A 15,381-nucleotide genomic window follows, 5' to 3' on the forward strand; every position below is an offset into this window, starting at 1 on the left:
GCTCACAAGGGAAGACTGCCTTGGTATAAGTTTCATCTTTAAAGCATGAGTAATTGCTTGAGATCTTCCTGAACAGCCTTGATGGTTCAGTTCAACTCAATTACTGCCTGTCTGTAACCCTTCAATCTCCTCTTTTTTTTTTTTCCATTTTAGCTGTATTTTATATCTGTTGCTTTAAGTGAAACACACAGCTATGGGGAAGGCCTGGGTCTCAATTAAGTTTCCCTTAAGCCTTGTTTTGAGGATTTCCAGTATTAGAGGTGTGTGGCCCCATGCTTTCATCCAGGAAGAATTTCACCTTTTTGACCCCACACATTTTGCCCTGGTAACAATGCCAAGATATTAAATTGCTGCTGCTTTTTCCCTGGAGGCAGGTTGCATTTCAGTGGTAGGTGAAGTACCAGAGTACATAGGGGAAGGTGAAGGAGACCAGACTGGATAAGAATCATCACTTCTAGGGGAAAACAAACACCAAGAGATAGCTATTTGCTAGAAAAAAACTGCAAACATAACCTAGCCATGTATAGAAAAATGGTAGTTAGAGATGAAGCATAGCACATTCCTGCATTTTATAAGTACTTGACCTGGATTTACTGGGCCAGCACAACCTGGATGTTAGCTGGCGCAGGTCTGGATGAAGTGTCAGGGAAAGACACCACAGGAATACAAATGGTGGTCTAAACATGAGAAAAGATGCAGGACACACCACTGGACAAAAGCATGAAAGAGTAACTTGTGCAACACACAAGTCTTGAAACAGCAATCATATATCCCTCAGATTGAGGCTTTAAATAGCATTTGTATCGACTCAAATGGGAAAGGAGCTGATCCATGCTTTAAAATTTAAACCTCACCAGCTACAACACAAGCTGGGACCAAAGCCTGCAGCACTGTGGATCACCACAACTTGTGTCTCTGTCAGCAGAAGTAGCACATGTGTACACCAGGGATCAATCTGGACTTTTTCCAGTGCAGCTCCCAGGTGCTCTCAGTAGCCAGACCACCAGGCTCATGCAAAGGACTCATGTTGCACACTCCTTGACTGACACATCCATACCACAAGCGACTTTTTCCATTGCTTACACGGTTGCTAACTTCCAGGTTGTTATTTGAGCGGCTCTAGTGGGAACCATTTTGTCTGCATGCATAGGAATGAGATTCCCTTGGCACAGCTCAGCCATCCCTGATGCAGGGAACACAGTCACACTTTCCAGTTCCTGCTTCTCCTCCCCTTGCCCCTGTGCCCCACCAGCCTCTTTAGCAATAGCTTGCTCTTATCCTGAGCTCAGCTTGCCACGGCTCTTGGCTGGAGAGGATGAGATGGATGGGAAAGGGAGTGCCTGGTACTTCCCTCCAGTGACCTTCAGACCTCTTTGATTGGAGAGTCACTTTTAGGCAGGGTTGTAGGGTGATGGGAGAAAGTATCAAGGAAGGTATCTTCCACAGCAGGGGGGGGAAAAAAAACCACTGCAAGCAAGTGCCTTTTCCCTTGAAAGTCTTTAGCCATTTATAACATGGTATTCTCTGCTCAGAGTTCCTCCTCTTGCAACTACTGGGAGGCTCCTTTGGTAGCTAAGAATAGCCACTGTGCAGGGCTCTTAACTCAGCCACTCCCACTGTCAAAATCTGGGATCCCTGCAGACTTTGTCTGGCACGGGCTCTTCTCCGTGTCCCCACATGCTTCCAGGAAGTGTCTCTGCTCACACAGGGCAGCCTAATAAGCAACGAACTTGTGCTGGATTTCAGAGCCCATCGTAACTACCATGTGCCCTGTGCATGGTGCACAGTGCTTACATACAAGTTGGGGCACTGGTCAGAGGAGCGTGTGGTGGGAAAATGCTCAGCGGGGTTTCCGCCTGCAGAGACAGCAACAGAGCCCAGGCTGGTGAGTGGGAGGAGTAGGAAGTGAGAGGGGTGCTGAGGGCAAGGCAAGGCCGTGGGAATCACAAGGACAAAGTGGTAAAGCCAGGGAAGGACGGAGACAGAGGAGGACAGAGCCAGAAGAGTGGAATATGGGAGGTGGGGAGCTGAAGGAGCCGTGGGAAATAAGGGGCAGAGATGAGTAGGAAGGTGCGTCAGTGGAGAGGAGCGGGCTGAGCAAAAGAACATGGAAAGAAAGTGGAGGGCCAGACGGACAGGAGAGAAGACACTTTTCCCATCCCCATTTGAAAGATAGAAGAAGTGGTAAGGTTATTGCACCTCAGGTCCTGTCTGGACACTACCCCAGGAGCTCTTCTTAGGTCTTGTTTGTATCAAGTCCCAACTAGATCATCAAAAAATGTTTGGAGCCCAATTCTGAGCTGGTGTATCTCCACTGACATTGTGGGGTAACCATACAGATTTGTCTGACCCCATAAAACACAGCGGAATCTGCCCCTGAGCCTCAAGATGATGATTACAGGCATTGTTTAAAGGTTTGAGTTTTTGCCATTTTAAAATTCAGATCTCTTTGAGATGATTTCTGCAGATCTTAGTCAAATCTCCATAGTGGTCAGTGAAAAATTTTCCTCGAGTCTTCCTGTAGGATTTAGCCCTGTTGAATTTAGGCATAAACTTAAAATGTGTAAATAATCTTATATTAAAAAAAAAAAAAAAAGTTGTAGGCTTTTTATACTCTGTGAAATGGGGTGTTCAAAATCCAGATCAGGGACCATACTCACATTTTCAGGATGAATGTGTCTGCCCGTTGCCTCTGAAGTAAGGTCTGGAAATCTCTGGTCTGAGCTCTATATATTTCAAAAGCAACAGAGTAGAAAATTCCTCCTCAAAAGCCTGAGCCTGTGAGGTCCTGAGCTGTGCCCTTGGTTCCTGCTAGTGGCGGAGGAAATCGATAGCACTCAACACTTTGCTGATTGCACTGGCCTCTTCCTTATGAGGCAGCTCTGCATATCAGGGCTCTGCATTTCCTCTTCAGCAGCTGATCACAGACACAGTGCATTGCAGACACCATCACAGACACCTAACGCTGAACAGGGAACAAAGCTGATGCTGCTTTGGGTACTTAGGATGGTACCAGCCATTGTAGCAGAAGCCTTGAATTTGGATCTCGGCAGCTGTTGCATTTCTGATTTCACCAGGCTGGATCCAGAAAAAATCACATTGCCATTAGTGCCAGAATAATACTGTTATGAGAGTTTTCTCCTCTTGATAAGCAGCTGTAGACACTGTTTTTGCCCTCGCTTTCCTCACTCCATCAAGGGCAGGACTGACTTGAAGGCAGCAGAGCTACACCATCACGAGTGGGAGCAGAGTCAGAGCCTGCCTGAGCTGGCTGGCAGCAGGGTGGTGGCGGGGAGAGCAAGCAAATGTGGGCCTGTAGAGGCATCTAGTGGCCACCTGGCCAAATTACAGACGCCACGTTTGGGGCCAGCCTCTGCCCAGTTTCCTAAAGCCAGGAGCATGAACCAGGCTCCAGTGCACCGGGCTCGGTGGAGACACAGTGCTCTCTTTTTTTTTTTTTTTTCATTTCTAGGCTCTCCCCTATGTGGCTCTTTTAATAGTGATGTTGTTCTTCATCTACGCTGTGATCGGGATGCAGGTAAGTGATGCTGAAGAGCTCAGCTGTGTCTGTCTTCTGTTAGAGTTTTGGGAACTGACGTATAAAGTAACTAGATCAATGTGTGGTTGTAGGGGCTTACAAGAATGTTTTCACCCAGTAAGGTAAGACGGCAGCTAACCTTGGTTGGAAAACATTGTCTGCCTATGCACTTCCAACAGGAGCACAACGCACTCCAGAAAAAAAACAAAAAATGACCCATTTAATGGCAGAATGCAATATGCCAACAGTAAAAGGACCTTGCCTGCCCTCCACACTCTCAAAGAAATATCCAGCAATGGTGGCAAAAGAGATTTACTGCCTTGCTCGTTGGTTCAAAATAGTTGTTTCAGTGGGCTTACGGCCGTGCTGCACTGAAGAAACCCAATTTTTCTGTCGCATCACTTTCACACTGGCATAACTTCCACTGAGTTGTAAAAAGCAGCTTTTGATTTACACCTGTGAAGGTAAATATGGGATCAGACCCGATGTACCGACGCTCTGTGTTTGTGCCAGTTCTTCAGGAAGCTGCATCAACACAATATCCTATTCAGTTTGCAAAATGAACTTGGAACCAGCCTGAGCGTTCATCTGTGCAAGGAACTGATGTTGCATACAGGCCATTGAAGAAAGCATGTGATATAGGCACAGTCTGTGACAGTCCCAGCCTCATTTGCTGTGCTGCTTTTCAAACCAAGCTTCACTTTCCACTTTGGTGTTAATCAAAGATCTCAGACAAGTCAGCCATCTGGGACCAGAGACCGAAGTATAAACAGGCATGGCATAATTGCTTCCAGAGGTCTGCAAACATGACAGGCTTCTTGGTTTCACAATGCCAACAGAATTTGTAACAAAATTCGTCTGACCTCTGTGACCTTGTTTTAATTTGTTTCCTGTTATTACAATCACATCTTTTCACAGACTCCATCTACCCTCCCCCAGTTTGAAAAATAAAACTAATCTTTTCTTGAATTATCATAGGTTATCTCAATTGCCCCCCAGTAATTACAGCTGTCATTTAGTCTACGAGGCTCATACTGTAAACTTGCCAGTTTCGCCTTTAATACCTAACTAGGTCAAATGGCCAAGATCTTACAGGATTACCTGTTCTCTACAGAAAATCACTTGAGAGTGTTACACTAGTGTTGTATAGCTACACAAAGCATTAAAAATGGCTTCCAAGGACCCACGCAGATGGGGTCTACGATGATGGGGGCGCTGCCAGGGCTAGATATTTTATTCTGTAATTCTAATCCCTTTTCTGTCAGCTAGTTCTAAGTTGGCTATTTAATCTTTGGCTAACATTCAAGCCTCTGTTTTAATCATCTCAGCAGCCTGAAGATCATACATGTGTCTTTCACATTGATCTAGATTACTAGATTGCTTCTTACCCTTCTGTCTTCCAATGAGAAAACCAACTTTTCTCATCTTCCCTCTTTGCTTAGAGCCCACAGACCTGTTATCATCACTTTTTGTCCAAATGGCATCTCGGACATTTTGTATGCTGCTTTTTTGAACCTGTTGATATATAGAGTTCCCTCACACATAGGGATACATAGGAAGGAAAATCCTTCCTCACCCCATTAAGCAGCTACCTTGACAGACCAGATGTACCAGATCTGATGAAAATATAAGAATTTCCCACATAAAGGAGACCTACCACTTTATCTCAGCTACTGCCATGATTTAGAGCATAACAACATTCAAGCCTCACTACCTAATGTGCCCAAGTGGAAAAATCCGAATTGATGCTGATGGATGAAGCCACTCATATAATGGCCCGGGAGGCACAGACTGGAACGGTCATGAAAGAGGAACCTCTACCTGCAGCTCCTCGTAGGTACCTAATGCAAAGCACCCGTAGTAGCTGCCGCCAGTGCATCATGTGTGAGGGAAGCTGCAGGGTGGAAAGGAAAATCAGACTTCCAGCATGGGAAGTTCCATTGCCTACGCTTGCCTGAAATGAAAAATATGGGCTGCCTCAGCTCAAACTGCCTCTGAGCATTTAATCTGTCCTTCTGCTCCTCCTCAGTGCAGCTGGGGCTGTCACTGCTACCCACAGTGTGGGGGCGGTCGAGGCTGGGCAAGGCCCACACGTCCATGAGGAACCCCTGCAGAAAGCCTGCCACGTACAGACCCTCCCTCCCATCTGGCATGGCCTCCCCGCCATTGTCCCTGCGCTTCTCTCCACATCATTGTTTCTTTTGGGGTGTTAATTATCGGTGACATTTGCTTGAAAAGAAGCTCCGTGTTCTTTCAGAGGTGCTCTGTTCCTGCTGCTCATTTTGGCTACGAGATTACAGTTCTCAGTCCTTGAGATCTCTGTCACGTTGCTGTCGATGGGGAATGAATAGTCCTGACTGACTATGCTGTGCAGAGACCTTTCTGCCAGGCAAGGTTTGTTAAGCTCTCAGTCCCAGTGCCCAAAAGTACCAAAGCTATATAAGACTTTTTCAAAGAAGCCTGAAACTCTCCTGCACTGGGGACTTCACATCCGAGGGCAGGCCCCTAAAAAGGTTTGCTGATGGTTGCAGGCTTCGTGCTGTGGCTGGATGAACTAGTTGGTGTAGCGATGATTGATTGGGCTCGGAAGCAAGGTGTAGGCCACCCTTGTCTGGGCAAATCTAGTCGTCATCATCTTCACACTGCTGCATTCAGGGAGGGGGTGTCACCTGCTGGTGACAAGTGTAGCTACTAAAAGGGCAAGCATTTGGACAATCTCCAGATCCAAGGCAACGTACTTTACATTGTTTTGGAAAGATCCAAGGCACCCCACAGAGTTGGAAGCTCAAGGCTTTGCAGCTGCTGGTCTTTTGCTATCATTTCCTCCTGGTGAAGACAGATAAGCAATGAAGGCTTTTCTTCTGTGTTATTGATTTCTTTCAGCTGGACCCCCCCTCCCCATATGAATGCTTGTTACAATAACGCCCCATATCACATATTCACAGTGTATGAAATAAGGAAGGATGTCTTGTTTTAACAAAAGATGCCTCTTGCCACAAAATAAGTGCTTCTCCGGTGATAAAGCACAAGTAAGGGAAGCAACAGCAAATATGAAAGACCTGTGGAAATGATTTTTTTAAGAGAAGAGCAGATTCTGTTAAATATCAGAGTCAGGGTGAGGCCAAGAGCTACAGGTGACAAGAGGTTTGGGGATTTTGCAGGGCTAACCTGAAAAGACCTCTGCTCTCTGCCAGGTGTTTGGTAAAATTGCGCTGAACGATACCACACAAATCAACCGAAACAACAACTTCCAGACCTTCCCCCAGGCAGTGCTGCTGCTTTTCAGGTGGGTGTTTGACAGCTCTGGATTGTGTCAGTCTGAGAGCATGATTCCTCTGCTCTTGGGCACAGCTTATCTCCTTCTACCGTGTCATGCTCACGAGGTGAGTAGAAACATGTTGTCCCTTAGTGGGGGAGCCTAGGAGTTACATCAGATGAAACAACCAGTCCATTAAGTTTTGTACCCTGACAGCTGACACTGGCCAACACTCAGTGCTGGGGAGGGAGGCAAGTCCTCCTACTCAGAAGGAAGGTAGCCAGTTTTCAGTGCTCTCAAACGTTGATATGCATCACAAACTCCTCCTTTCGTTCAAATCGAGCCAGTATGACTTCCAGCTTATTTTAGCAGGGAAAGGGACATGAACTCCCACTCATGCTTTGGCATGGCCATGCCCAGCTCAGCTTAGCACATCATCCTGCTCCAGCTGTGGCCAGGTGTGCCAGGGCCAGGGAGGGGTGCTGAAGGAGTGGGGAGTTGGCACATATTCAACACTCTTTCCTCGTTTTCAAGGAGTTATTTCATGCAATCCATAGCCGTGTCACACACGTCTCAATGACTCTGGCTGGTTGGAGCACGACAGCCCCATACCCACACTAGGCAAAGCCAGTCAGGAACAACACGCTGATGATGGCAACAAAGCTGAAAAGAGGAGCGGGGTATGCCAGTGTATGTCAAAGCCTGGCCATCAGCCTAACTTGCTCTTAATTGACCTCAGTGGCAAAACTCCCATTGATGTTCATGGGAGCAGGAACAGGTTGCTAATGTGCCAGTCTCTCTCGCATCGAAGGTCACTGCTGTCTTCCCTTGCCCTTTGCCATGCCCAGGTGTGCCACCGGTGAGGCCTGGCAGGAAATCATGCTGGCATGTCTCCCAGACAAGAAGTGCGACCCAGAGTCGGAGCCGGCCAACTCCACCGAAGCTGATCACTCCTGTGGCAGCAGCTTCGCCGTCTTCTATTTCATCAGCTTCTACATGCTCTGTGCCTTCCTGGTGAGTCCACCCCAGCAACCGAAACCTGCCCTCTGTCAGACTGAGCCCCTGCCTCCCCAGATATCATCACTGCACAGCAGAAGAATGATCTCAGAGAGGGGAAATCTCCCCACGGGGTCTTTCCCAGCAGCACCCTTTCAGTGACAACACCCCCTTGGTCACTGCCATTCCTGCCTCCCTCCAGCTCTGGGGGATGCTCTGCTTCCAGTCCCAATCCTTTGTGCACAGCAAAGGAGCGCTCTTCCCCCCTCCCCCTCAATGAGAAAACCAAATTAGCATGTTGTGGGCTGTGCTGAGGCTAGCAACGCCTCAGCCACACTTCCCACCTTCCCTCCTACCTTCCTTCTGGCTGCTGAGCAGGTTTTTCCTCCCCTGCCAGCAGCAATGACTGTGAGAATACACATATCCCACTTGCATCTGCTCCGGTTGGCAATGCAGCATTGCTCAGAGCGACAGCACATGCTCTGCAGCTGGCATCAGTGCGCAAAACTCTCCCAGTGAACAGCAGCAACATTTTAAAAGTTTTGGTCTTGGGCCAGAAGAAAGGACTTTTGTCTCAGCCCCACTGCCTGTAGAGGTTAAATCCCAGGTTCTTCCACCACTACCCCGTTCTGCTGGGCAAAGACACCGGTAAATAAAAAGCCATTGCAGCATGTCTAAGAATTCAGCAAGCTTGCACCTCATCCATTCAGTAGGGAAGAGAAAAATGTGACCAGCTGAGAATATCCCGCCTCTGGGATCTTCCCATTTAAACTGGGGGGCTGGCATGGGGGAACAGAGAACCCACCCCCAATAGCTTCCTAGTTTTATGAGTCCAAATCCAGACCTTAAATGGAGAACCCGATAAAGTCTACTGTTACCTGCCTCATCCATCAAGTCGTCTCTGTCCTTGTTTGCAGATCATCAATCTTTTTGTAGCTGTTATAATGGATAACTTTGATTACCTGACACGGGACTGGTCCATTTTAGGACCACACCACCTGGATGAGTTTAAAAGGATCTGGGCAGAGTATGACCCTGAAGCCAAGTAAGTAACCCAGCCTGGATATCAGAGCTCCTCGGGAGAACAGGCCTGTTATTTTCTGTTCTCCAGACCCTGTGCAGTAAGTGCCATGTTCCTACTGCAGGAACACTTTTTTTCTGCAAAAAATCTTAAACTAGGTACCTCCACAAGGTATTGCTGGTGAATCCATAAGCCAGCAGTGCAAGGATACACACAAAAATCTCAGCATTTAGGCTGCACTGTTACCTGGCAGGACATTGCTTCACTTTCAGTCCGGGGGAGATACAGACTGTTTAGGGATATGCAGCAGGAGACTGAGCAATGGAGGTTAGAGGGTTGGTTTATTGTTGCATGTGTTTGGGATATTGAGCTGTGACTCTTCTATTTGACTTTCTACTGACAGTAGAGCTGCTGTGCTCAAATCTCCGTTTTGTCATATGTCATATAGGCCCATCACAACCTGTACCTTCACATGGCTGCGTTACGTTGTCTACAGGGTTATTTACATCAGCAGACTTGCAGGGATTTAAAGTTACACAAGAACAACTCACACAAGGGCTTAACTGACATTCAGTATTATATGCTCTGTTTGACACATGCTTAGGCTTAAAGTGCATTTAGATCCCTGTGGCATTACAGTACAGTTGACAATTGTAATTGCAAAGCCCCCCTCATGATGCAAAAACTGTGGAAAGAGGTCTTGGCATAAACTAAAAGCAGATCTCTTTAGGAGACATAGTGTCAAGATTAATTTGGGCTCAGGTTCTGCAATATGTAAGGCCATGTCACATTATCAGAGTGATACGTAAATTGAAACCCTTCTTCCTATCCATGGTGACTGCCCAGAGAGACTTTTAATATGGATAGGGGATAAGCACAGAATTCTAATAAATATACTGTTTGTTAACAAAACAGATGCTACTATTTGTGCTTGTTTGAAGGCAAGACTGCAGTGGCTGAAGCCGTATAATAGATAGCCGCTCAGTCCAGATGACATCCTGTTCCTTCCCATCTATAAACGGGAAGCTCATTTTTTCCCTCTTCCGCACCCATGTCCCATGCTTGAAGCCCCAACTCTGGCTCTGGTAGCTGTCCTCCCTCCACGAGAGAATGCTTCTTTTGAGATGCCATTTACAGAACTTAAAAGAAACTCAACTGCTGCCGTGGAGGAAATTCAGCACTTTGTTTTGCGCTGGCTCCAGTGACAGCCCACAGCATAAACAAGTATCAAAAGACAGTGGCTTGGGCCTATTTATATGGGAGGTAAAGCACCAGGAGAAAAGAGACCCTTTGCACCTCTGTGCCTGCTATAGACCTAAGACCAACAGGTAAACAAGCAGCCGTAGATTTTGAGCAGGTCGGGGGGGGGGACAACCCCAAATTGTCCATTCATGCACTGAGGAACTGCAGCATTCGAATCACTGAAGTCAATTCTTGCAAGTCTTGACTTGTGTATGACTGACAGCTGGGTTTTCTGTACCAGTAGGAGTTACATGAGTGCTGGGCAAATCCTGAGGAACGCACCGAATGCAAGAGGCCTGAAATAATACCTTCAGCTATGCCCAGGCTACAGGGAGTGGCAGCATGGGGCTGGACAGATCGCAGTGATGCTTCTAGCTGCAGCCGCACTCTGCAGGCGGATCAGCAGGTCGCCCCGTGGTAAGGACGCGACCCTCACTGTGCTTTCTTCTTTAGGGGACGGATCAAACACTTGGACGTGGTGACACTGCTCCGGCGGATTCAGCCCCCCCTGGGCTTCGGGAAGCTCTGCCCGCACCGGGTGGCTTGCAAAGTAAGGCACGCTGCGGCTCGGGGAAGGCGGGGAGTCACGAGCAGCTAAATACCCCGCGATGGCATTTTCTAGCTGGGCCTGCCGCACGGCCCGGCCGCCTCCCGGGTCGCTGCCCGCCGGGCGGGGGCCGGCGCCGGTCCCGGCGGGGCGCGGCGGGAGCGGGGCGGGAGCGGCGGCGTGTGCTGCCCCGCCGCGGCAGAGCCGGCGACAGCACGTCTTTGAGCCGTCCCCCCGGCCGCCCTGCGCCGCTCCCCGGCTCCTCCGGGCGGCAGCAACCTAGCCCAGGGCGGGAGAGTCGCCAGCGGGCGGGTTGTCCGCTAGTCCGAGACATCAATCGGCGCACCGCCAGCCCTCTCTCCAGCTAGCGGAGAGCTCCCATGCTAACTACAGCTCTCAAATATCGAGCAGTGAATCAGCCACACGTATGTTTGCGGTATCAAACACACATCCCAAGACAGATTAGGACAGACAGAAATAACAGGGCAAGTAAAAGTATCCCTGAGATTTTCTTTGGACTAAGCAGTGCGCCAAAAACCTAGTCTTCTCTCTCATTCTTGCTTAAATAACGGACAGATACTAAACAGCAAGGTGAGCGTGGTATTAAAACACAGGAAGGGCAAGGACAGATTTTCTGTGAAAATGTCTCACTCATTTCTTTGGTTGTGAGACTCCGGCTATGACAAAGGACTCTCTCTAGTGAATAACGACATGTTTATAACCTTTATGCTTCCTTCAGTTGAAGTTCTTTGTTTATCTCCTCGCAAGTCCCAGAGTTTGTATGTGACACTTGTAGTTGTTTTTTATATCAATCTCAGAGCAAAATACAAAGCCTGGGGCCTGTACACAGAAGTATGTGACTTCTGTGGCCTACTGCTGATCCCTTTTGGTTTGCTGTCTAGCAATTGTTTGTTGTCTCGATCTGGTTCAAACTCCCCATTCTGTGACTGCAGTGGTAGTGATGGGGGATGACACCCTTTCCTCCAGTTTGGTACTGAACCAAGCCTGTTGCATGAAAGTGGCAGAAGACAGAGCTCAAACAAAATCAACCCCTGAAAGCATAAGAGTTCAAAACAAGTCCCTGGTGTCTCTTACCTCCTGAGACAGAAGTAAGGACGTAAGATCTGGTGACTCTGCTACATCTGTCTCAGATACATGTCATTGGTCTCACTGAAGCTCACCCTGCAGCTGCAACAGTACTCAGCACTCATTCTCTGTCCTACATGGCTTTACAGAATTACTGCAGGGCAGACACAGCGTTGTTTTAAAACGGAGAGGGGGAATAGTTGGATAAAGTAGACCAGCTTTCAGGTTCGGCTAATCCCCTTTCTTCAAGCCTGTCACCTGAAAGAAAGGTTCTGGCTCTCTGCATTCATTTGCACCAGGCACAGCTTTAGGGCAGGTGAGTTTGCAAGTGCCTCATGAGGTATGAAGAAATCAGTTTGCTCCTTATAAGAAAAAAAAGGTGTCATTTAAAAGCCAAATGGTTTGGGAACTGGAACAAATCTCTGTCCATGTAATACACTGTGGGCAAATGCCCACTGGCCACTGGGGAAAACGAAGGTTAGAAAGTGATAGCCACATTGAAGAAAACAGAGTATTATCAGTGGAAGAGAGACCCCAGGGCAAACACACCATGGCTGGGACCATCGGTGGATATGACAAGTACTTTTATAATTGTGTAACTAAATCCACGGGCCATGGATGCTCACATAAGAGGGGTAGCAGGTCTGGAGGGCATCATGAGGCTTCAGTCCATGTGTTGGCAGTATGATTGTTCTCTTTCTTCTCCTTACTCTACAGCGCCTTGTCTCCATGAATATGCCACTGAACAGTGATGGGACTGTCATGTTCAATGCCACTCTCTTTGCATTGGTCAGAACAGCACTGAGGATCAAGACAGAAGGTAAGAAGCTTGCTGACTGTAAGGGTACAAAGGTAGCTGAGTAGTGTTCACACCAAAGTGTGCTGAGCTGGAATACAACAATAAGGACATCTTGTGTAAAATGATCCCAGTTACTCATAAGCAGCACATGGTACAAAAAGCAATGTGAAGATGTTTGGAGGAATAATATCTTCTAGGGAGAGAACAGTGTTTCCAGTTATCTAGAAAGCTGGTGCTTCCCATGGTATCATCTCAGATTATTGATCACGTTCTTTACAATGGTCTCAAAGTTAAAGCTTCAGATCAATATCGGCTCAAACAGCAATCGGGGAGGAAGAAGGGCAAAGAAGCCTCCCCTTGTCCAAAGCGGCTGCAGAGCTGGGCCACTTTTTGACTGCTGTTGCCACTGATCTTCCAATCCAAGGGAGGCAAAAGATCTTGGACTCGAGGGTCTCACCTCACTAAAACTCCTCCTGTGCTTCCTATTAGCATGAGTTAACATCACATTGTAGTGACAGTGGTGGTGTAGGCCTAAAGACAGATGAGAAGCAAAGGGACTGTTAATAGCTTTGCATAGACCAGCAGGTATAGTTGGGGAAAGCAGACAAGATTTTGGACTCAGCTTGTCCCCTTTGTTGCACTCTGTCGCCTGCTGTAATGAAAGATATTGGTCCTGAGTCAAAGCCTGGCTTCATGTATTAATGAGATGCTCTAAAAGAGCATGTATGTCTGTGATTCACAGCTAAACACCTCTGCCTCAGGAGTGGCTGCATTACATTTCAGGCATGGGAAAGCAGAGACCAGCAGAACCCTATCTTACTGTGCCAGGATTATACTGACAGCTGAGCCAAAAGAAGTGGTAAAATTTAAAAAAAAAAAATTATATTAAGGCCTTGAATGTTGTGCTAAGCAGAATTTGACTGTAGCCAAAGAGGCTCTCCTGAGGAAAAAGCCAACCGCAACCCCTGTAGGACATCTTGTGTCTTATGAAACAGAGGCCCAAAAAGGACTCAATTTTCTTGTCTGTCTTAGCCTCAAACTCTCAGAGTCATTGCCAGTGAACTCCTGGGAAACCACCTAAAGCTTCAAACTGCTTGCTTTCTTGCCTTAGCAGGATCTTGTAAGTGGTTAGGGCAGGAGTTTGGAATTAGCCCTCCTGAGTCAGATTTCTGCCTTTGATGCTGTCCACCTGTTTCATCCTCAGCAAGTGGACAGGCTGGATCGATGGGCCCAGGCCCAGGCCAACTGTATGAGGTTCAACAAGGACAAGTGCCGGGTCCTGCACTTCGGCCACAACAACCCCATGCAGCGCTACAGGCTTGGGGAAGAGTGGCTGGAAAGCTGCCCAGCAGAGAAGGACCTGGGGGTGTTGGTCGACAGCCGGCTGAACATGAGCCGGCAGTGTGCCCAGGCGGCCAAGAAGGCCAATGGCATCCTGGCCTGTATCAGAAATAGTGTGGCCAGCAGGAGTAGGGAAGTGATCGTGCCCCTGTACTCGGCACTGGTGAGGCCGCACCTCGAATACTGTGTTCAGTTTTGGGCCCCTCACTACAAGAAGGACATTGAGGTGCTGGAGCATGTCCAGAGAAGGGCAACGAGGCTGGTGAGGGGTCTGGAGCACAAGTCTTATGAGGAGCGGCTGAGGGAACTGGGGTTGTTTAGCCTGGAGAAAAGGAGGCTGAGGGGAGACCTCATCGCTCTCTACAACTACCTGAAAGGAGGTTGTAGCGAGGTGGGTGTTGGTCTTTTCTCCGAAGTAACAAGCGATAGGACGAGAGGAAATGGCCTCAAGTTGCGGCAGGGGAGGTTTAGATTGGATGTAAGGAAAAATGTCTTTCCTGAAAGAGTGGTGAAACATTGGAACAGGCTGCCCAGGGAAGTGGTTGAGTCCCCATCCCTGGAGGTATTTAAAAGACGAGTAGATGAGGCGCTTAGGGACATGGTTTAGTGGGCATGGTGGTGTTGGGTTGACGGTTGGACTCGATGATCTTAGAGGTCTTTTCCAACCTCAATGATTCTATGATTCTATGATTCTAAGTTACTTAGTGTCCCTGTCTTCACTGCATCCTATTAAGAGAGCTACTGCCATGCAGAGCCCTGTGCAGCACACTGAGGAACCTTAATGCTGGGGAGCAATAAGAAAAGCTGCAGGAACAGCACCTTTAGGAAGACAGGATAGTGGTTTCATACACCTAGAGAGAGAAGAGAGCTTCAATTATAAGGGGTTTGAATGTACGTAAATCAAGAAATAAAATCGAAGGTGAGTCCTTTGGGAGGAAATGGGTGCCTAGAAGGAAAGGATATAAACCGAATCTGCTTCACTCACTCTCAAGGGGTAGTGTGGCGTGATTAATGTCTCATTTAGCTCAGAGCCCCTTGGAGGAACATGTAATGTCTAAGTTCAAATAGTTACATAAAAGGCTTGTTATAGCCTATGCTGTTCTTCAGAGAATAAACATGAATATCCTGGGACAGTCCTCTGAGTTGGATAGTGAAAGCCTTGCACATGCCCAGAGAGCCTTGTCAGAGCACTGTGCAGACTCTCCAAGGCAGACTCTTGGCACCACCTGAAGAACTTGATATCTGCTGGGAGGCAGAGATTGCAACAGGTAGTTCTTGGGAAGTGCTGCAAGCAGGCCCAGGTCTTCAGATTTCTAGATGCATCTTTACCACCAATTATTTGTCTTCCCCAAGCTGTAGTTTCCCATTAACTGACTTCTGTTCTCATCATATTCAACCTTTACTGGACCTCAGTTAAAATTTGAGGTGTTAGATGAGATTGTTACTTTTTGGGATGAAGTAGTACCATGGTTCTGTTGTTTCTGGCTGTTGCAGACTATCAGTCAGTAACACAGTCACCTTCCTACCCTTAGATGACTATGCGTATTTAGGAAGA

General features: G+C 47.7%; 1 protein-coding gene across 1 annotated transcript in view; it reads left to right on the forward strand.

The window, feature by feature from the left end:
• CACNA1C (calcium voltage-gated channel subunit alpha1 C) overlaps positions 1–15,381 on the forward strand; it is a 457,514-nt gene that overhangs the window by 425,289 nt on the left and 16,844 nt on the right. Inside the window, exons 34-39 of the mRNA XM_076341467.1 lie at positions 3,473–3,538; positions 6,733–6,824; positions 7,643–7,808; positions 8,708–8,835; positions 10,507–10,603; positions 12,404–12,506. Coding sequence (XP_076197582.1) covers positions 3,473–3,538; positions 6,733–6,824; positions 7,643–7,808; positions 8,708–8,835; positions 10,507–10,603; positions 12,404–12,506 — 652 coding nt within the window. The remainder of the gene's footprint in view (positions 1–3,472; positions 3,539–6,732; positions 6,825–7,642; positions 7,809–8,707; positions 8,836–10,506; positions 10,604–12,403; positions 12,507–15,381) is intronic.

Source organism: Aptenodytes patagonicus, chromosome 1 (assembly GCF_965638725.1).
Source record: "Aptenodytes patagonicus chromosome 1, bAptPat1.pri.cur, whole genome shotgun sequence".
Taxonomy (NCBI): domain Eukaryota; kingdom Metazoa; phylum Chordata; class Aves; order Sphenisciformes; family Spheniscidae; genus Aptenodytes; species Aptenodytes patagonicus.